This window comes from Rhinoderma darwinii, chromosome 6, assembly GCF_050947455.1.
Source record: "Rhinoderma darwinii isolate aRhiDar2 chromosome 6, aRhiDar2.hap1, whole genome shotgun sequence".
Classification (NCBI taxonomy): Eukaryota; Metazoa; Chordata; class Amphibia; order Anura; family Rhinodermatidae; genus Rhinoderma; species Rhinoderma darwinii.
In genome coordinates, this window is record NC_134692.1 from 120418318 (window position 1) to 120441076 (window position 22759).

The following is a 22759-nucleotide window of genomic DNA, read 5'->3' on the forward strand; positions in this document are numbered from 1 at the left end:
TCTTGGACCCAGCCCTATAGGTAACCAAGAAATTAAATCTGGTAAAGAATAGTGCCCACCGAGCTTGTCTAGGATTAAGCCTCCGGGCCGATTCTAGGAAAACCAGATTCTTGTGATCCGTAAGGACCGTTACCTGGTGTCTGGCCCCCTCCAGGAAGTGCCGCCACTCCTCAAAAGCCCATTTAATGGCTAGAAGTTCGCGGTTACCAATATCATAGTTACTCTCCGTGGGCGAAAACTTCCTAGAGAAGTAAGCACAGGGGCGGAGATGGGTGAGGGAGCTGGTACCCTGGGACAAGACGGCCCCTACTCCCACCTCGGAAGCGTCAACCTCCACAATAAATGGCTCCTCTTGGTTGGGCTGAATCAGCACGGGGGCCGAGATAAAGCACTTCTTGAGAGTCTCAAAGGCCTGGACGGCCTCAGGGGGCCAATGGAGGACATCGGCACCCTTGCGGGTAAGGTCCGTAAGAGGCTTAGCGACGACCGAGAAGTTGGCAATAAATCTCCTGTAATAGTTGGCGAACCCTAAAAAACACTGTAACGCCTTAAGGGAGGCAGGTTGGACCCATTCCGCCACAGCTTGAACCTTGGCAGGGTCCATGCGGAATTCATGAGGAGTGAGGATTTGCCCTAAAAATGGTATCTCCTGTACCCCAAAGACACATTTTTCAGTCTTAGCAAACAGATTATTCTCCCGAAGGACCTGGAGCACCTTCCTGACATGCTCCACGTGGGAGGACCAGTCCTTGGAAAACACCAGTATGTCATCAAGGTACACAACAAGAAAATTACCCAGGTACTCTCTCAGGATTTCATTAATAAAATTCTGGAAGACAGCAGGGGCATTACACAACCCAAAGGGCATGACCAGGTATTCGAAATGACCCTCGGGTGTGTTGAACGCAGTTTTCCACTCATCCCCCTCTTTGATGCGGATAAGGTTATATGCCCCCCGTAGATCGAACTTAGAAAACCATTGGGCTCCCTGAACCTGATTAAAAAGATCCGGAATCAAAGGAAGTGGGTACTGGTTCCTTACGGTGACCTTATTCAGGTTACGATAATCAATGCACGGCCTAAGACCACCATCCTTCTTCCCCACGAAGAAGAAGCCAGCACCTACAGGAGAAGTCGAGGGGCGAATGAAACCCTTGGCCAGGCATTCTTGGATATACACCCTCATCGCTTCACGTTCAGGACATGAAAGATTAAATATCCTACCCTTAGGAAGCTTGGCACCAGGCACCAAATCGATAGCGCAATCGTAATCTCTATGGGGGGGCAACACCTCGGAGGCCTCCTTAGAAAACACATCGGCGAAGTCCTGAACAAACTCAGGAAGCGTGTTTACCTCCTCCCGGGGAGAAATAGAGTTAACAGAAAGACATGACATAAGACATTTATTACCCCATTTGGTGAGATCCCCAGTATTCCAATCGAATGTGGGATTATGCAACTGCAACCAGGGAAGACCTAATACCAGATCAGACGATAATCCCTGCATCACCAGTACAGAGCACTGCTCCAAATGCATGGAGCCAACCAGGAGTTCAAAAACAGGAGTATGCTGAGTAAAATAACCATTAGCAAGGGGGGTTGAGTCGATTCCTACTACAGGGATGGGATAAGGTAAATCAATACAAGGCATCTTTAGAGACATAGCAAAATCCACAGACATGATATTAGCAGATGAGCCAGAATCCACGAAAGCACTGCCCGTGGCAGACCGGCCAGCAAACGAGACCTGAAAGGGAAGCAAAATTTTATTGCGTTTCACATTAACGGGAAATACCTGTGCGCCCAAGTGACCTCCCCGATGATCACTTAGGCGCGGAAGTTTTCCGGCTTCTTATTCTTGCGCCTGGGGCAGGTGTTCAGTAGATGCTTGTCGTCCCCACAGTAGAAGCAGAGACCATTCATTCTGCGAAACTCTCTACGTTGTCGAGGGGACATGGAGGCCCCGAGTTGCATAGGTACCTCCGAGTCCTCCGTGGAGGGGCGAGGAGACGGGACCTCGGGGGGAATCGCAGAAAAGTCAGAGGGGAGCACACTGAAGTGTTCTAGCTGACGTTCCCTGAGACGTCGGTCAAGTCGTACTGCTAGGGCCATAACCTGGTCAAGGGAGTCAGGCGAGGGGTAGCTAACCAGCAGATCCTTCAGGGCGTCAGATAATCCTAACCTAAACTGGCACCTTAGGGCCGGATCGTTCCACTGAGAAGCTACGCACCACTTCCTAAAATCAGAACAGTATTCCTCAACCGGTCTCCTACCCTGACGTAAGGTCACCAGCTGACTCTCGGCTAAAGCAGTCCTGTCAGTCTCGTCGTAAATGAGTCCGAGGGCAGAGAAAAAACGATCAACAGAGGAAAGTTCAGGGGCGTCAGGAGCCAAGGAGAAGGCCCACTCTTGGGGCCCTTCCTGGAGTCGGGATATGATGATACCCACCCGCTGGTTCTCGGAACCTGAGGAGTGGGGCTTTAGGCGGAAATACAGTCTGCAACTCTCCCGGAAGGAGAGAAACGTCTTACGGTCCCCTGAAAACCGGTCAGGTAACTTGAGGTCGGGTTCTAGAGGTGAGGTGAGCGGTACTACTAAAGCAGCGTCACCCTGATTGACCCTTTGGGCCAGGGCCTGGACCTGTAGGGAGAGGCCCTGCATCTGCTGGGTCAGGGTCTCAAGGGGGTCCATGATAGCGTCAGCGTAGGAGAAATGGTAGACTAGGTAAGGGCTTGTAATTATGTAATGGCAGGAAGGAGGTGAAGGGAAAGTGAGCCCTAATCTACCCACCGCCCTGTCCCTGCCTACTTGCAACGACCCGCCCTAGGCGACGAGGTACAACTGGGCGGCGGTCCCTACGCTGGCTAAGTGCACAGGAAGACAAACAGGGAACACGCAAGGGAAGGGGCAGTAGCCACGGAACGCCACGAGGAAACGGGGCGGCGAACGAACAGTCAGGACCAGGACGAAGTGAGTACACCCGAGCAGGCACGGAGACAGAAGCAAGCCAGGGCAAGCAAACAGGTCAAGCAGAACTGCAGCAAGGCAGAAGCACGGCAGAAGCAGGCTGGAGCAAGCAGCAGTGGGGCCAGGAATCCAAAAGAATTACAAGCACTGAGGGAGAGCACAGGGCAGGTAATAAAGGGCAGGGGGCGGAGCTAACTCCGAGAGACCAGGCCGCGATAGGCTCTCCCACTCCTGAGCCTGCCACCCTGGTTGGTGGGAGATGGTGTCAGTCGAGCAGGTCTGGCCTCAGGTGTGGATTGATTAATCCCAGGAGTATAGCTAGATGAAGTACCTGGCAGATCCCTAACAGCATAGGAGCGGAGGCGGCAGGAGAAGGTAATTTATGTTCGTGTATGTGATGTGTGTATTATGTTCGTGTATGTTTGTGTTATGCTGTTGTCTGAGCACTGTATCTAATCCTCCTACACTGTGCAGTCGCTCAGAAAATGGCGGCACACAGTGTAGGAGGTTTGAAGATTCAAACCCCTCCTTCTCCTGGCACTAGCCAGAAGAAGGGAGGGGGGATTATCTGAGGACACTAGAGAGAGTGTGTCTACCCCAAATTTGCAGCATAAATCAATGAGGTTGCTTTACCACATTGACCATGCTGCAATTTTGGGAAATGCTCCCTCTAGTGCTCAGCACATGGAAATGTTATAAATTAGAATCTAATTTATAACATTTCCTGACTTGTGAAAAAATTTAAAAAATTAAAACAACGTGTAATCACATAAATACTAATTGTTGACCTCGGGTCCAGAAAATTTTTAGTCAACCTGAACAAAGCCAATCAGGTGTCTATATTCTTTCACTAAACCTAATGAGTTACTTACTTATATAGCGTCTATATTCTTTCACTAAACCTAATGAGTTACTTACTTATATAGCCACTGTGTGAGAAAGTCGCAAGCAATGAATTTTGTCCTTCTCCTCTAAAAAACAAAAACACGCATTTAAGAATTTACAGTATGTTACTTTAAGATATATTAACAAGGTATTTTCACAGGGACAAGTTCGCATTTATTAATTAAGTATGTATGCCCTTCCCCATGACTCAGGTTCTCATGTATCTATTAAAATATATAAATAAAATCACATGTAAATACATGGACTAAAGTGGTAGTCACCCACACAGGAAGTCAAGTGGTTGCTAGGCAACAAAAAAAAGGTCAGAATTAACTAAAGGGGGTTAGTTAGAATTATGTGATACTAATTCTAGTATTAGGAAGTTACTGCACTTAATTCTTATAATAATGCATCTAGTATTTGTGACTGGATAGATAAATATCAGTGCAAAAAAAAAAAAAATTGTGAGCACAGTAACAATGAAAGGGATGTATATGTAGGGTCATTAGTTCAGAGCCAAAAGATACAAACAGCTGAATAGGGTGGCTGGATGTTGTTAGGAAAAATCTGACACATAATTTGACCTACATTCATAAACCTCTGGCACCGACTGTGTCCAATTCTAAGGTTAAGAGAAACACCGGAAGCGTTCACAATGTCAATTGTTTGCTGTGAGATAATAACGTTAAGCAACGTGTAAACTAAGTACCCCCGACCTGAACTTTCAAAATCCATAAAACTCTCTATAAAGTGCAATATGTAGTTTTATACTGGCTGGACTAGGGACAGAGAACATTGAAAGAGTACTTTATAAGCTTCAGCACATATGGACGTCATGGGGACATCCCTCACCCGAGACCGATCTCTATTAATTAGAGTTATCAGAGTTTCTATCAAGCTGCTTCCGGTCTGACGGACTGTGAGTTTATATAGTAAAGGATTTTGTGTATGGTGGGTACCCCTTTAAATAGTTGCTCACTATCAAAAACAGTACCTGGCTCCTAAAAAGCAGTAGTGGGTAATTTGAATCCCCTGTGGCCGTGTAGATTTATTAGAGACTAGAGATTGTTAAGGTATACAATTCTATAATATAATAGTTAAAAGTGTTGTCTTATCAAGCCAACCCCTGTCCATATGACCTATTAGGGAATATGGATGTCATAGAGGGGGCTGGCCTTACTCAGAACAACCCTCTATGTGTCAAAATGGAGATCCGCTCTGAAAGAGGGGCTCCCGGTTGGCAGGCATGGCGCGTCCATGAATTAAATGGACGCCCATTCATTTGAATGGCTGGCATGTAATGCTACATTTAGATCGGCTGATTGCCACGCTGGCTTCTTTCAAAAGGGGTTGTTTAATGGGACAAGCCCTCTAAATCGACTCAAACCAGAGAAAGTACATCTGTTTACACTTCAGCTTCCACCCGTCGTCTATTGGAGGTATGCTGCGCATGTAAACCCTCATGACCGGTCAAACAAGATTAATAATAATGTCTAGTAGTTGACATCAGAATAAGAACAGGTTAGGATCCCATCTAGAGAGATACATCACTTCTGCTCAAGTCCAATTTTTCTCTGACGCCTATCTGAGCCACAATAGATCCACACTGTTTCATTGCACCAGTTAAAGGGGTTGTCTGGGCAAGGGGCGGTTTTTCATACTGATGACCTATCCACAGGACAGGTCATCAGAATTTGAATGGTGGGGGTCCGACATCTGGACCCACACCGATCAGCCGCTCCGACTGTCTACGGCATCGGAAGTTATGCAGCGGACGGTGCTAGAAGCGGATGGCTCTGACCACTATATAGCGCGGTGCTGCACTACTGCAGATTTGCATTTATTCAAGTGAATATGAGCGGAGCTGCAGTAACCCAGCAATACAGCTATAGAGTGTATGGACTCATCTGCTTCCGGCACAAACACTGCATGACATCCGGAGCCCGGAGGCAGCCGGAACAGCTGATCGGTGCGGAGTCCGTGTGTCGGACCCCAACCGATCACAATGGATCAGTATGAAAAAAACGCCCCATGCCTGGACAACTTTTTTAATATAAAAACATTGGTAAAAAAAACAAAAAAAAAAAAACAAACAGCTTTTAAGTAGAAGGATTTTTATAAAGTAGAAGAATTACTTCAGTTTGCGCCGGTAACATCCCAGCCCATCTTGTCACACATCGATGGAAGAGAAGAGTAAATTACATACAAACAATCAGTAGGAATATGAACAGGCACCAGATGTTACTGTAGCAATGATATCATTGTTTGTTGTATACAAGATCCTATTTTTCAACTGTTTCTGAATATAGAAGTCCAAAAATAGCAAATATCTAACATTGAATAATCTTAAAACATATGAATCATTGTGATGAGTCGAGGTGGGGTCCCTTTGTTGTTATTGTAGACGCAGGACATATTATCAATAAGGTCTAATAGGTTATTTGTGAATCAACCCATAAAAAATAGATCTCTGCAGCTAGTGACATGCTCCAAAATCAGCTCCAAATGGGTTTGACTTTTGCTGTAACTTTGGAAACCCATTATTGTATTGGAGCCTAGGCTCACTGGTGTATACTTTGGTGTGCCAACCCAACCCTGATGGGTATGATCGCCATGATGTAATTTTTGCCAAGTGACATGCATTTCAAAGCGGTATAAAGAAATAGGAAACCACATAAAATAAAATAAAGCCTTTGTGTATAACACAAAGCATGAGGATCATATCTCATTTCACCGAAAAAAATACAATTCTCTATCAAAATCCCAGGGATATATGTAAAAACTGTTCATGTCCATGCCCAGCTTAACCTCTGGCTAAAGATCCGTGAGAAAATAAAAATGAGTCATTTCATTACTATTATTCAGCTTCACTATTTGTGGTTTTAGGTGGAGTTACCTTTTAAAGGCTAGTAGACGTTATATACCTGTGCCATCACTGCTGTGAACAATGCTTAATAAATGCAGCTAAACTGGATCTAGAAGAGTAAATCAGCTGTATACCCAAGTATTCACAATGAACATTTGACTCGGACAGAATACAACAAGGCCCCATGCACACGACCGTAGATTTCATCCGTAATTACAGACCCATTAATTTCTTTGGCCGAAGGACACCTTTCCGTTTATTTACGGGAAGGTGTCCGTGCCGTAGAAAGGCTCCGCAAAAGATAGGACATGTCCTATTTTTTGCTTTTTTACGGACCATGCTCCCATACTTTAATATTGGAGCACAGATGGCAAATGTGGGTGGCTGTCCGCAGCCGTCAGTGCCCGTAATCACGGAACGTGATTACGGGCACAGTCGTGCGCATGGGGCATAAGCTGGATTTATGTTTTAATACTATTTACTCCATAGAGTGTCTCCAGCCTATGATAAAAAAAAAATTAACCCACATTCCCATACTTTATAAATACATCCGAATAAGTATTCAGCTAATTCAGACTTCCAAATGATGACCAACAATGGTAAACCATTAGGTGCTAATGGTGTTCAATGGCCCCCAAATCTGAGATAGGACAATTGTGTAATAGACATATTTATCCTTGGACGGTTTTAAAGTACAAAAAAGTTCTTTAAGACACATCACTCGTGATACCTTTGGCGCACAGTTGTCTATAGTCTGTATATTTAGTCGGCGCGTTAGTGAATGCTAATTTACATCAGACTTCTCAGTAATAAAATGCAATATTATTGGTATGATTTACATTCTGGTTATGTATTATCCCATAATCCTTCTTCAATTATGGCGTCAAAATTGAAAGGTCATATTTAATTTAGGCTGCTCTTTAAGAGCAGAGATTTTGTAGGGAGTCATTCTGCGATCAGATTACTCAAGTTTTTCCACGGAGAGGATAAAAGTATCTATGTTGGCTTAGTTACTAAGTAAATATATCTGTTCATTTATTTGACATCATTGGACTTTCTGTAAGTGCTCACCAAATAAATTACTCACTAGAAGTTATAGAAAGTTCAGATACCAGCACGTGTTGCTGATATACAGTAACAAATTATATATATATATATATATATATATATATATATATGTATTTTGTGTTTTCCATGAAAACTCACACTTATGTTTATCAAATGAGTTGCAAAATGACTAGAAAATATATTCAAAACATTAACAAGCTTAGGCCTCATGCACACGACCGTAAAAACTCCCGTTATTACGGGTCGTAATTACGACCCCTAATAACGGGCTCATAGACTTCTATTGGCGACGGGTGCCTTCCCGTTTTCTCACGGGAAGGTGCCCGTGCCGTTGAAAAAGATAGAACATGTCCTATTTCAGGCCGTAATAACGGCACGGACAGTCCATAGAAGTCTATGGAGCTCTCGTAATGACGGGTGGCTACATGTGTGCACCCGTCATTACGGCAGCGTTGCTAAGCGACGTCAGTAAATAGTCACTGTCCAGGGAGCTGAAAGAGTTAACTGATCGGCAGTAACTCTTTCAGCACCCTGGACAGTGACTACCGATCAGTATAAACCTGTAAAAAATAAAAATAAAAGACGTTCATACTTACCGACAACTTCCTGCTTCCTCCAGTCCGGTCTCCCGCCCGTTGCCTTGGTGACGCGTCTCTCTCGACATCTGGCCCGACGTCCTGGATGACGTTTCAGGCCATGTGACCGCTGCAGCCAATCACAGGTCAATCACAGGCTGCAGCGGTCACATGGACTGCCGCGTCATCCAGGGATGTCGGGCTGGATGTGAAGAGAGGGACGCGTCACCAAGACAACGACCGGGTAAGTATGAATTTCTTTAACTTTTATTACAGAAAAGGCTGTCCCTTCTCTCTATCCTGCACTGATAGAGAGAAGGGGCTGCCGATTAGTGCAGTGCTATTTTGCCGCCAAAAACGTGCTTGTAAATACGGGTGGAATACGTGTGACACCGGACCCATATTTACGAGCACGGGTTCGTAAATACTGGTGCAAAACGGGTGGAATACGTGTGACACCGGACCCGTATTTACGCCAGTATTTACGGGTGGGAAAAAATACGGTCGTGTGCATGAGGCCTTAGAAATAATGATTTTTATTTGAAATAATACTTTTCTCCTTCAAACTTTGCTTTCGTCAAAGAATGCTCCATTTGCAGCAATTATAGCATTGCAGACCTTCGGCATTCTAGCTGTTAATTTGCTGAGGTAATCGGGAGAAATTTCACCCCATGCTTCCAGAAGCCCCTCCCACAAGTTGGATTGGCTTGATGGGCACTTCTTGCGTACCATACGGTCAAGCTGCTCCCAATACAGCTCTATGGGATTGAGATCTGGTGACTGCGCTGGCCACTCCATTACAGATAGAATCCCAGCTGCCTGCTTCTTCCCTAAATAGTTCTTGCATAATTTGGAGGTGTGCTTTGGGTCATTGTCCTGTTGTAGGATGAAATTGGCTCCAATCAAGCGCTGTCCACAGGGTATGGCATCGCGTTGCAAAATGGAGTGATAGCCTTCCTTATTCAAAATCCCTTTTACCTTGTACAAATCTCCCACTTTACCAGCACCAAAGCAACCCCAGACCATCACATTACCTCCACCATGCTTGACAGATGGCGTCAGGCACTCTTCCAGCATCTTTCAGTTGTCTCACAAATGTTCTTCAGTGTGATCCAAACACCTCAAACTTCGATTCGTCTGTCCATAACACTTTTTTACAATCTTCCTCTGTCCAATGTCTGTGTGCTTTTGCCCATATTAATCTTTTCCTTGTATTAGCCAGTCTCAGATATGGCTTTTTCTTTGCCACTCTGCCCTGAAGGCCAGGATCCCGGAGTCACCTCTTCACTGTAGACGTTGACACTGGCGTTTTGCGGGTACTATTTAATGAAGCTGCCAGTTGAGGACCTGTGAGGCGTCTATTTCTCAAACTAGAGACTCTAATGTACTTGTCTTGTTGCTCAGTTGTGCAGCGGGGCCTCCCACTTCTCTTTCTACTCTGGTTAGAGCCTGTGTGTGCTGTCCTCTGAAGGGAGTAGTACACATCGTTGTAGGAAATCTTCAGTTTCTTGGCAATTTCTCGCTAGGAATAGCCTTCATTTCTAAGAACAAGAATAGACTGTCGAGTTTCACATGAAAGCTCTCTTTTTCTAGCCATTTTGAGAGTTTAATCGAACCCACAAATGTAATGCTCCAGATTCTCAACTAGCTCAAAGGAAGGTCAGTTTTATAGCTCCTCTAAACAGCAAAACTGTTTACAGCGGTGCTAACATAATTGCACAAGGGTTTTCAAGTGTTTTCTAATCATCCATTAGCCTTCTAACACAGTTAGCAAACACAATGTACCATTAGAACACTGGAGTGATTGTTGCTGGAAATGGGCCTCTATACACCTATGTAGATATTGCATTAAAAACCAGACGTTTGCAGCTAGAATAGTCATTTAGCACATTAACAATGTATAGAGTGTATTTCTGATTAATTTAATGTTATCTTCATCGAAAAAAACTGTGCTTTTCTTTCAAAAATAAGGAAATTTCTAAGTGACCCTAAACTTTTGAACGGTAGTAGATAGATAAGATAAGGTAAGGTAAGATAAGGTAAGGTAAGGTAAGATAAGATCAGATAAGATCAGATAAGATATGAAAAGATAAATAGATATAGATAGACAGATAGATATATATATAAAATAAAGTACAGATGGCAACGATCTATCTTCATTTATATGAAGCACTGGCTGACAGTGGACTCTAGGAAGGTAAATGTAGAGATAAAACAGCATCAAAGCAGATATTACAATTCAAAGTCATCCCCAAATCCCCACAAATATTCACAAAAGAATGTAAACCACATCATCCAAAATCCATTTATTAAGTCCACATCCTTTACAAAGAATGTAAAATTTCGACCCTTACTACATAGTTTTTTCCTCAATCCTCTTACAGTCTTCTTCAATAAAATTTCCTAAAGGCTAGACACCTTTGCACTGAATTTTTAGTGTTCTTCATTTGCGTCCTAGATGCAAAATTAAGTAACTTTATAAATAGTCATCATCAAAAATGATCTACCATTTTGCTGCTGTAGAGTCTGTGCAAATAACTCCTGCTGTTTCTCACATAGATCCGACAGCACACTACTCCTGTCTGCGACAACAGGGAGGAAGTTGGACACAGCAGATCAGAGTGTGAAGAAGGGGGAAAGCATCCAAGTGTTCAGGGAGGGCAGATCAAACCAACTGAACGGTATCAGCGTAGATAGGGAGGAAAGCACAGTAGGGTGGGGTGAATTACACAGGTTGTGTATCTTCGCAAAGAGACAGGAGAGAACCCACTGCAGACTGTGCAGGAAGAGGGGAAATCATACACTCATCAGCAACAGCATCTATTAGCACAAGGGAGAAGAGATCTCTCATGGGCTGTAGAGTGGAAAAGCAGTACAGGAATGGAGATGTACTGAAACAGGACAGCTAGTGAAGGCAGCAGCATCCTGGAGTCATAGACCTCACATGCAGCATGTATTACTTGGAGGGACATGCCAACATGAGAGAATTCTGAGACTAGGAGCAGATTGCAAACTGCATATCAGGGGGTAAAATGAATGAATTAGGGAATCAAAATTGCAGTCTGAAACTTAGTGCAACTTTTTTAACTCTAGGTAACCACTAACATTTCTAAAAATAATTGTTTCCATGTCAAAGGTGCCATTACCTTTAAAAGGTCATTTATATTTACAGCTCCAATGAAAAATGACTTACATTTTTTAATAATTTATATAAAAAATATCTACAGCTCCAGTGCAGACGTAAATGCCTATATGGTAAAAAAAAAAGTCATACTCTATACTACTTGCCCCGTACTTCTTCTTAAGGCCTTATTCACATGGTTGTGTTCGATCGCATTTCTCAGACCAAACACAGTTCAGGGAGCTGGACTCTTAGCATCATAGTCATCCATGATGTTGTAAGTCACTGCTTCCTCCCCGCAGGACTGCCGTCCCGTATTGAAAGCATGATTACAGTATTCCCGTGGGGAGGCAGGGACATTTAGCATCATACATAACTCTGATTCTAGGAGTACGGCCCCTGAGCTGTGTTCAATTTGGGAAATGCGGCCGACATTTGGTCTGTATCTCACGGACTGAACAGGGCCATGTGAATAAGGCTTAACACACATCCGGTGGCACTGTGCTGGAATACCATACTTGTGCCCTGATAAAAACAGGGTCATCGCTCAATTGTGCCAAATAGACTTCTCCAGTATCTGACTTTACAGGTTGGCATGGGAAGAGAAAGCTACATTCAAGGAGCTACTGATTGGTTGCTCAAATGTAAGTTATTTTTATTAAAAAAGAGCAGGGCCCCAGAGGAGATATCTTATAGGGACAATGTGCTTAGTACATTTGTATGAGCATAGCTGTAGCAGTAAGTACTATGTTGCCACTTTTGTGTGTTTATTGTATGGTGACTGCTATGCACAATTTTAAGGATTATTCTGTGTGGTTGGCACATTGAGCATAGTGGTGGGCTATTCCGTGTTGATGTTATTACTGTGCTGGTACCACTATTCTGCCTACTCTACTGTATGGACATTGCCATGAGGACTATCAGCAGGGTGGTCCACTATGTAGGTAGCATGTGTCCCTAGTGTGAGGATTGTCTACTGTGAGAAGTACAGTTTGGAACAATTCGGTGGTCATTGGTATCACTAGTTCCAGGGGCACTAAGAAAACACCATATTAATGCCATGGGGCCCGTGGAAAATAAAACTGTCATGGGGCCTGCAGAAGATGGTGTGAACCCTCTGTGTCACCAAGGGATTTGAAGGGGGGCTAAACTGGGGAGTCTAAGGGGACCCCATTTATTCACCCTTTATCCCTTATACAGGGATCTCGACTTTGCTGCTGGGAAACCCCATGTTGCTACCCCCAGAGTAGTTTCCCTTGGCAATGGTCTACATAAACAGGCGTAGTACAAAATCATCACACAGAATGCAAAGTCAGGTATAGCAAAAGTCAGGACAGGTTGCAAACGGGCAATCATGTTTGTTAGAGCAACAGTTCAGGACAGGTGGCTGAGGTTCGTCATGTGTCACAAGCAAGAGAACAAGGCAGGCGACAGGCAATCATAGTAAAATGTATAATGAAAGGAAATCCAACAAAGTATAACGTAGGGAACCACTTGACTAGCTTGGCTGAACCTAATTGCTCAGGCAAAGTGTTATAGAAAAAGAGGTCCCTTTATACCTAGGTAAAGCTGGGCAGCACCAGGTAGTGCAGACAGAGAGCGGCGGCATTGGAGGCTGCGAGCAGACCTGACAGAGGGAGGAAAATAGAGCTGACCAGGAACCAGGGGATGCCGTTAAAAGTAAAAGGTGGGCTTACATAAGAGAAAATTGCTGTTGTGCATATTTCTTTGCTTCCATGATTGAGCTAGGTATTCTATATGTGCGATTGTATTTGTATATATTATATATATTGGACTGAGGGTAATAAAGCACCCCTGAATTTCACTTGATCTACAGAGTGCTGCCTATTCTTTGCTATACATATATATATATATATATATATATATATATATATATATATATATATATATATATATATATATATATATATATATATAGCAAAATCCAATACACAGGTCAGCACTCCAGGTTTAAGTGAAAGAAGGATCTTTTTATTCACCGCATGCAACGTTTCAGCCTTGCTCAATGGGGCCTTTCTCCAGCAATACATTTCAGTGTTAGGTGCACATATAAATACATAATTTGTAATTGTATTGTTGACAGATAGTGAGACACTATTATCTACAGAAATGCCCACACAATCAGTCAAAAAGAACAAAAGTAATATGGCCAACAGGATACCTTTTGTGTCCACATTTAATGAAACTAGCAACGAGGTTGCCAAAATTATATACAAACATTGGTCCATATTGGGGAGTAATCTAAAATATGTCCCGGAATTCTCAGCACCCCCACTGATGTCATATAAACGTTCGAAAAACCTTAAGGATAATCTGGTGAAAGCAGATATTGGCTCAAACAAGAAAGTGACACAAACCTTCCTTGATAAGAAAAAACTGGGTTGTTTCCCTTGTCTGAACTGCGTTAACTGTAGATATATGAACAAAGGTGAATCGTTCATTCATCCCATAACGAACATGGAATTTAAAATCAACCAATTTCTCACCTGCACATCAGATTATGTCATCTATCTGTTGCAGTGTCCTTGTGATCTCCTTTATGTAGGAGAGACAACGTTAGATTGTAAGAAACGTATCAATAATCATAGATTCAGTATACGCTCCAAAAGATTGGATTTACCAGTATCAAAACATTTTGCGGAAGCCAATCACACAGAGAAAGATCTAAGATTTAGAATAATAGACCATATCACTAAACCGAGACGTGGTGGGGACAGAATATCTCTTTTGAAAAAACGGGAGTTAGAATGGATCTATAGGTTGAATACATTACGTCCTTATGGACTAAACGTTGACTTCAAATTGAGTGGTATAAGATAGGAGGTGGTTTGCCCATGGCCTTGCTTTTTACTCTACATATCAGGGATTATGATTAGACAGTGTGTACATACTACTATACTAACATATATATTTTTTTCTGTCTATTTCAGATAATATATGAAGACTCACCTGTAATGGATCCCCTCATCCTGACTCCATGCTATAATATTAAAAAAAGAATTGATGCCTTGTTCGGCAATTTAGAGTTTTGACCTGAATCATATAGATCAAATTATATGAAATATGTCTATACGTCTAATCTGTATGTTATTATTAAATCAATAGGGCTTTACATCCACTTCCTCTATTTGCCATTGTTTATTCCCTTTATGATACAACCAGTTTACATATTACAGAGATACACGTTCTATATAGAATGGATTAAATACTAAAATATCTTGCAAAACTAAGTAGGTTTAATTATCTAAGATACACAAAATCATAGAGTGAAAAGTGAATGTATCGCGTCCTCTACGATTTCCAACATATTGATAGACAGAGCATGCGCGAGATGCGTGCCATTGGAGTGAGTGCGTTCCACGACTCATTCTAAGTTCTTATGTGTGACATGCTATTCGACGCATGCGCACAGGTACCCGGAAATATCGGCGGAATCAATCAGCATGGTAGAGGAAAGGGGATTCAAGCAATGGTGAGCCGGATTCAATACAATTGAATTAATTTTGTTTATTTTATTGGAATATTTTACACCTGCACTGGCTCTATTGGCATTTAGCCAATTAGATTGTATTTTAACATTTTCTACAACTTGGGTGGTTTGCCCTTATTATCAACTGCACGTATTTTATTGACAAAATGTAAACATCATATGGTGATTCTTTGATCACATTGTTTTAGACTAGAATTAAGATTTTATGCATGATTGAAATTTTATTGCATGATTACAAGGATGTTACAAATTATGTATTTATATGTGCACCTAACACTGAAATGTATTGCTTGAGAAAGGCCCCATTGAGCAGGGCTGAAACGTTGCATGTGGTGAATAAAAAGATCCTTCTTTCACTTAAACCTGGAGTGCTGACCTGTGTATTGGATTTTGCTGTGGATTTGGGACACTGGTCGTGTGTCTGAACAGGGACTTGCACCCTACACTGGAAGAACGGTGCTGCTTTTGCTTTGCTTGTTTATATATATATATATATATATATATATATATATATATATATATATATATATATATATATATATATATATATATATTAAATTAAAGGCTGTAGAAATACATACACAGAATTATTTAATCACTGCAGCTCATCTTACTATGGTACTCAAAATCACTGGGCACTATCACTAGTGGGTATCGTTACCATTGCCATAATGCTTATGAGTCTCTTTGGGGGTTCAAATTATAACAATAAGTTCTGTTTTCTACCACCTCTGAATAAGAGCAAGTCGTGATCTAGTATGAATACAGAGAGATGCCCAGAAAACCAGGAATGCCTCTTCAAAAAATCAAACTTTGCAAACATTTATTTTTGCATTTGGGATTGAATAGACTATACAGAGGTCTACAAAAATAAAAGGATATGTAGCCGCTCAGACAACCGAGTAAGTCCACAAATAAATAATATGATGGCCCAAAAGAAGCCGATACGGCGAAACCCTGGGTCGGGCAAAATTGGCATGCCTTGATTTTTATATGCTGTTTTTAAAAACTCAGTTTGTTAGCAGCAATACGATGGTACTCTATAATAATATAATAATAATAATCTTTATTTATATAGCGCCAACATATTACGCAGCACTTTACAATTTAGAGGGAACATGAAACAAACAATATCAGACATTACATAGTGACAAAGCTAATTTACAATTCAAACCTGGGGAGTGAGGACCCTGCTCACAAGAGCTTACAATCTATGAGGAAATAAGGGAGACACAAAGTGTAACAGTGTTTGTTCTGTACAATGGTCCGGCCATTTTTATACACATGCGGTGGTAACATAAAGCTGCATGAGCCGGTCACCAGCCAGTATCCATGTATGACGGACATGAAGAGAAGGAGTGTGAGGGAATCTTATTCTGATGACTAATCTAAAAGGAGGGCCATGGAAAGGAGTCAGATTAGGGAATTTTATAGGCCTGTCTAAATAGATGTGTTTTCAGGGCACGTTTAAAACTGTGGATATTGGGAATAAATCTGATTGTCTGGGGTAGCACATTCCAGAGGACGGGTGCAGCACGAGAGAAATCTTGGAGACGGGAGTGGGAGGTTCGGATTATGGAGGATTTTAATCTAAGGTCGTTGGCAGAACGTAGAGCCCGAGTAGGGTGGTAGACAGAGATGAGGGAGGAGATGTAAGGAGGTGCAGCACTGTGGAGAGCTTTGTGGGTGAGAGTAATAAGTTTGAATTTTATTCGGAAGGGGATGGGCAACCAGTGCAGTGACTGGCACAGGGTAGAGGCGTTGGTGTAGCGGTTGGTCATAAAGATGAGCCTGGCTGCTGCATTGAGTATAGATTGGAGAGGGGAGAGTTTAGTGAGGGGAAGACCGACTAGTAATGAGTTACAGTAGTCAAGACGAGAGTGAATCAGAGCAACAATTAGAGTTTTGGCGGTTTCCTCCGTAAGAAAAGAGCGGATTCTGGAGATGTTTTTGAGGTGAAAATGACAGGAGCGTGAAAGTGATTGTATGTGAGGAGTAAAGGAAAGATCTGAGTCAAAAATAACTCTGAGACAGCGGGAGTGCTGCTTAGGAGTGATGGTAGTGCCACACACAGACATGAAGACATCAGGTTTAGGGAGGTTAGTAGATGGTGGGAACAGAAGGAGCTCAGTTTTAGAAAGATTCAGTTTCAGATATAGTGAGGACATGATGTTAGAGACAGCGGACAGACAATCACTGGTGTTCTGTATTAGAGCAGGGGTGATGTCACGGGAAGAGACATATAATTGGGTGTCATCAGCGTAGAGATGGTACTGGAAGCCAAATCTGCTGATGGTTTGTCCAATAGGGGCTGTGTAGAGAGAAAAGAGAAGCGGACCTAGGACTGATCCCTGAGGAACCCCGATAGCAAGGGGAAGATGAGAAGAGGTGGAACCAGCAAATGTCACACTGAATGAGCGGTCAGAGAGATAGGAGGAAAACCAAGAGAGAGCCGAGTCCTTGAGGCCAATAGAGTGGAGCATGTTAAGTAGGAGTTTGTGGTCTACAGTGTCAATGGCTGCAGAGAGATCCAAAAGAATCAGGAGAGAGGATTTACCGTCCGATTTAGCCGCCAAGAGATCATTTGAGACTTTAGTAAGGGCAGTTTCTGTGGAGTGTAGAGTGCGGAAACCAGATTGTAAGGGGTCTAGAATGGAGTTAGCAGAGAGATAGCGGATAAGGCGAGAGTAGACCAAGCGTTCCAGGAGTTTGGAGATGAAGGGCAGATTAGAGACTGGTCGGTAGTTAGCAGCACTGGATGGGTCAAGAGTTGGTTTTTTTCAGTAATGGGTTTATAATGGCATGTTTAAAAGAGGAGGGAAAGATACCAGAGGAAAGAGAGAGGTTAAATATTTTAGTCAGGTGACTAGTGACAGCTGGGGAGAGGGACTATGTCATCTCTCCCGTAGTAGGCTCATTTTAACATCAGAAAGAGCCCAGGACGGCCGTGGAACTACTGAGCCCAGAAAGCACTGACATCTGCTGCACAAGTTTGATTGTGCTGTTACCGTCCCTCACAGTGGATTAGAGGAGGATACCACCAGGATCATTGGACTGAATTTGTGGACTTACTCACGTCGTCTGAGCGGCTAAGTATCCTTTAATTTTTGTATGTTTGTAAAAGCATTTTTTAGGACAAAATCTTAACTTAGCCTGATCCGACCCCTTTTTGAAAACAAGTGTGTGTAACACAAATGTACACATATATCATTGTTGAGAAATTTTATATTTGTATACCTACTCTATACAGAGATCTCTCTACCCAATGCTGTACATGAGCTGACATCCACTATGTCTAGAACAGTGTTGACCTTATAGCAGTTCCCAATCTATCTACCAGTAGACCTCACATCGGGCACCAGTAGACCTCACATCAGGCACCAGTAGACCTCACATCGGGCACCAGTAGATCTTGATGTTAAGCCACCAGACTGTGCTCTTGCGGACTTCTCCACAGAAGTGTGAAAATTACCTCCTTATAGGTCCATGTTTCAATGCGCCACCATTTTCTAATGAATTTCTCTCTGGCAAATCATAGGGGGAACTGTGAGTCTTGACTAGTACTATTAGCTAGTGTGACTCTCACACACTCCCTGATGACTAATACACACTCTAGCAAGAGTAGGGTTGAGGGGAGGAGAAGCACAGTCATGTATCATGAAGGTATGGCTGTGTGGCAAGTACAATAAGTAACTAACTATGGGTGCTAGCATTATTATGGGGGCATTGGGGCATCTGAAAAATAGACATGCAAAAAAATTGCCGCTCCCCAGACCACATGTGCACTTAAACTGTAGTAGCAGTGCTACTATGAAACAGGATCCTTACATCTCGTAAGGATGTGGTGGTCAATTCCTATAATTGATATTTAAAACCTATCCAGAGGACCCCTGGGAACCCCACCAATCGCGGAAACGGGCTTACCTGTCCCTGTGCAACCCATATGCATGGAGCGGTACTGCACATGCTCGGCTGTCGCTCCATTCATTTTCTATGGGGTTGCCGGAGATAGCTGATCAGAGGTGATAAATATTGATTATGGGAAAACCCCTTTAGAGTGGTTGTCTAAAGACAAAAAAGCATGTTTAGTGCAGTCAAAATGTGAAATAAAGCAACTTACTAATATATTATTGTTTTCAAAACTGCACGTATTGCACGACAGCAGCCACTGTCACGTGGTCCCAGAAGTTCGGAGGCTTTCAGGTAAGCTGTGACGCGTCATCACAGCCTCACATAGTAGGGACCTTCCTCCCCCTCAATGTGTGTCGTCACGTGACCAGTAACATGATGAAGGGGCTTGCTGCCTGGCTCAGTTCATTTGCTTAGCCAGTCTTTTCCTCTCCTCATTGGATGGAGTCATAGCGGAGAAGGGAGCTAGCTAAGCTAATGGACTGAGCCAGGCAGCCAGCCAGCTCCTTCATCGCGCCACTGGTCACGGGCCGACACACAGGGAGGGGGAGAATGCTCCCTGCGGCTGTGACGGTGCGTCACGGCTTACCTGAAAGCCTCAGATCTTCCGGTACCACGGCTGCAATCAGGCGATCCGTGCAAATTGAAATTTTCAGTATATTAGTAAGTTGCATTATTTCACATTTTGACACCACTAAACATGTTTTTTTGTTGTCAGACAACCACTTTAAATGGGATTTGGAGCCTTTGTTGAAGGACAGGGTATCTGTAGTAAATCCCATGTGATGGGTATTTGGTCCTGGGATTTATTCTAATTGTTATGTTCGGTAAACATTTTTTCCCCACTGATAATAGCATTTGCTAACTACCTCATAGGGATTTGTTTTGGCCTTCCTCTGGATCAACGCTCAATGATAATTATATATGCTAGGAAATACATACGTAAATATGGAATATCTTAATTCGTAGTAAAATATTTGATAGTACAACATATGCTAATCTCTGCTTTTCTACTCTAAGTACTTATCAATCCAATGAGAATGAAATAGGGAAATCATTGCAGTAACGTTTCCTGAAATGTAAGCAGTCATAGAAATAATTAGCATCCTGCAGTTCGGCTAATACCAAACATGAGATCAAGCTGCTGGAAATCTCAGTGCTCGCCCAGTGAAAGGAAACACATCAAGACATGATCGTTCTTCATAATACCTATGATTAAGTCTTTCAGGGGCCCAATTATCTGCTCTGTAAGGGGATGGGATGGGAAGAATGGCACAGCTGCATCAGTCATTCTGCAAAAAAAATAATTCTGGAAAGTTTCCAAATTCACACAAAAAAAAACATTCCTGCTATAAACACATGACGTGAGTTAAGGCTGGGCACCTTCATCCTGTGGTGTTGAAGATATCTCTGGAGGATCTACTTAAATTGGATTTCTTTATCAGTGACTCCATACAATTATGAAACAGAAATGAAGGCAGATATCGTAAGTCATGCAAAAATATCATTTTACTGAAGTCATTGAAAAAGAATTTATATACAAATGCTGCAGGCGATTATATTTTGTGCATAAGTAGTTCTTTACCATTGAATGAGTCTATGACAGTGATATATGGCCGGTCAGATAAGAGTATATCTTCTAATAATGTCCGCATGTTGAGCAATTGAAATTATGACCCATACTAATATAGGCCAGCAATGAATTAGGTCCTGCTATTTAGTCCAACTATACAGAACGCGATTTGGATTGTATCTGGGAACTGTAACCAAAAAAACCATGTTAGTCTGTTGAATAGAATCACTGTGTGTAGGATCTGTCATGTTCATAAGACTCCAAGACTTAGGAGTTCCTGCACCGCCATTCGTAGGGAAAACATTCTCCGGTAAAGGGGGTTAGTATAAGAACTGGCCCAGAACCAAGAACAACGAGTACTGCATCTTTTTCCAGGGAGTCTTAATTTTTAAAGACCCAAGACAAGGTCTCAAGACCTCAAGACTACGGCTACCATCATTGGAACAATCTGGAAGCCCTCCGACTCACATCTTAATCAAAGGTACATTAAATACTTTATACTAGATCTCCGAAGCTGGCCAGAGGTTAGCCACTGCTAAATTAATCCTTACATCTAGGAAACAATTGGATACTTATCAACTGTAGTGCTTTTAATCATTAGGAACTTTGTAGGACTGGAATTGAATTGTCATGGATTCTCAGGAGTGCCACACAGGCTTGGCTACGGCTTTGCTTTGTGCATAAGGCCCTACACTTATTACATTGGTGGGGGTACAACTGCTGAGACCCTGATGTGTCCCTCAGAGAAGAGGTGGCTGCACATGTCATGAGGTGGGAAAACCCTTTCTCACTAATCCTCTGTGTGATAATTATGGAGGTCCGAGTTTGCGGAGATATAAGCGGCTCTTTACCACGGTTCCTCACCTGGAGAGTTTCTGTCCCTGCCCACATATGTGGCTGAATTATTTGAGACAGACTAGTTGCTAGAAAGATCGTGCTCTACAAGTACAGCCTTGTTGCCAAGCAGTGTGACCTTAGCAACCAGTCTGCTCAGATTACGCATTCTCAAGCTAAATTGGCATCGAACTGAGGGAAGTGAAGGACAAGGAGGCTTGCCAGTGCTTTAATCCCCGTTTTCTCCATCAGATTATTGTACAAATAAACAATTGGACAACCTCTTTAATAAGTCAACTCATGGCATATGATAACATTTCGCAGTGCACCTGCTACCTCCATTATGCTTTATATTCTATATCTTTTACTGAGTCCATGATAGCTGTGGGTGAAATGTGTATTGTTCCCTGCGCTGACAGGTGGTGGTGATGGGCTTTGTTCTCAGAATTAGAAACTCTTCCCACGACCAATGCTCCACGGTTTGTCTTGGGAAAAGTTCAGAGACAGTGAGCATCTCTAAATAACATGACAAGTAAACAATGGTCTGGTACAGAAGTCTAAAAATGTCTGCCTGAATCATCTCGGCAGGCTGCTTTACTGAGGGGAGTTTCTGTACCACTTTGTGCTTCTCTTTCATAATATTTTTCTTGAATAGATCCTCTTCTTGTATCACGCCATTGTCTGGCTGATTGCCTTTGTAGTATGGCAGAAGAACGTCTGTCTTAGCATCTGCTGTTTCCTTCAGAAGCTGCGGCGGACATTATGCAAGTGTCATGTGCTTGTTATTTTGGCGAAATCTCATGGTCATGAGATGCTCAGAGGCATTCAGAACTTATTTACATTTATATGCAATCTCCTGGCAGAACGTGAGGAGTGAGAAATGAAATCAATACAGAGATATCCCCCATGGTATAATGACTGAATACTATAATTTCATTCCTGCCGTCTTTGGGCACGATCCTTCAATCTGTATTCTGGTCGCATGAGAAGCTCTTAGTACTTTCCAGTGATGGCTCAAGTATGGCTCATTTCTCAACTGCGCTGCCCTCTACTGTTCAAGAAAAGATTGCAGTCAGCTACAACTAATAAATTGAGCTTGCCTCTAAATGTCTCCATTTTTAAAGTGTTATTTCCCGCTATTTATAGAGACAACATATTTCAAAGAGTTGTAGAAAGAATGTATTCATGCACATTAGTCGCTCTACCCAGTGAGGCTCAAGGACACCTACTCCAAGGTCATGAACACTCAATTAAGCCAGCACAGTAAGGTCCATCCTCTTGATAGCGGCTGTCACATAGCCATCAATATAAGACATCAAAGCTCGGTGTTGGGAGTATTAAATATGTTAGGTGATACGATCCTATGTATGAGGCCCAATACACATGGTCATGCCCGTAATCACGGTCCGCTATTACAGGCACGGCTGGCCCCTGGCGGCCGCGGACAACC

General features: G+C 42.7%; 1 protein-coding gene across 4 annotated transcripts in view; it reads right to left on the bottom strand.

The window, feature by feature from the left end:
* IQCK (IQ motif containing K) overlaps positions 1-22759 on the bottom strand; it is a 98735-nt gene that overhangs the window by 58857 nt on the left and 17119 nt on the right. For all 4 annotated transcript variants that reach the window (XM_075830188.1, XM_075830190.1, XM_075830191.1 and 1 more), the window contains exon 5: positions 3886-3938. In XM_075830188.1, the coding sequence (XP_075686303.1) occupies positions 3886-3938 (53 nt within the window). The remainder of the gene's footprint in view (positions 1-3885; positions 3939-22759) is intronic.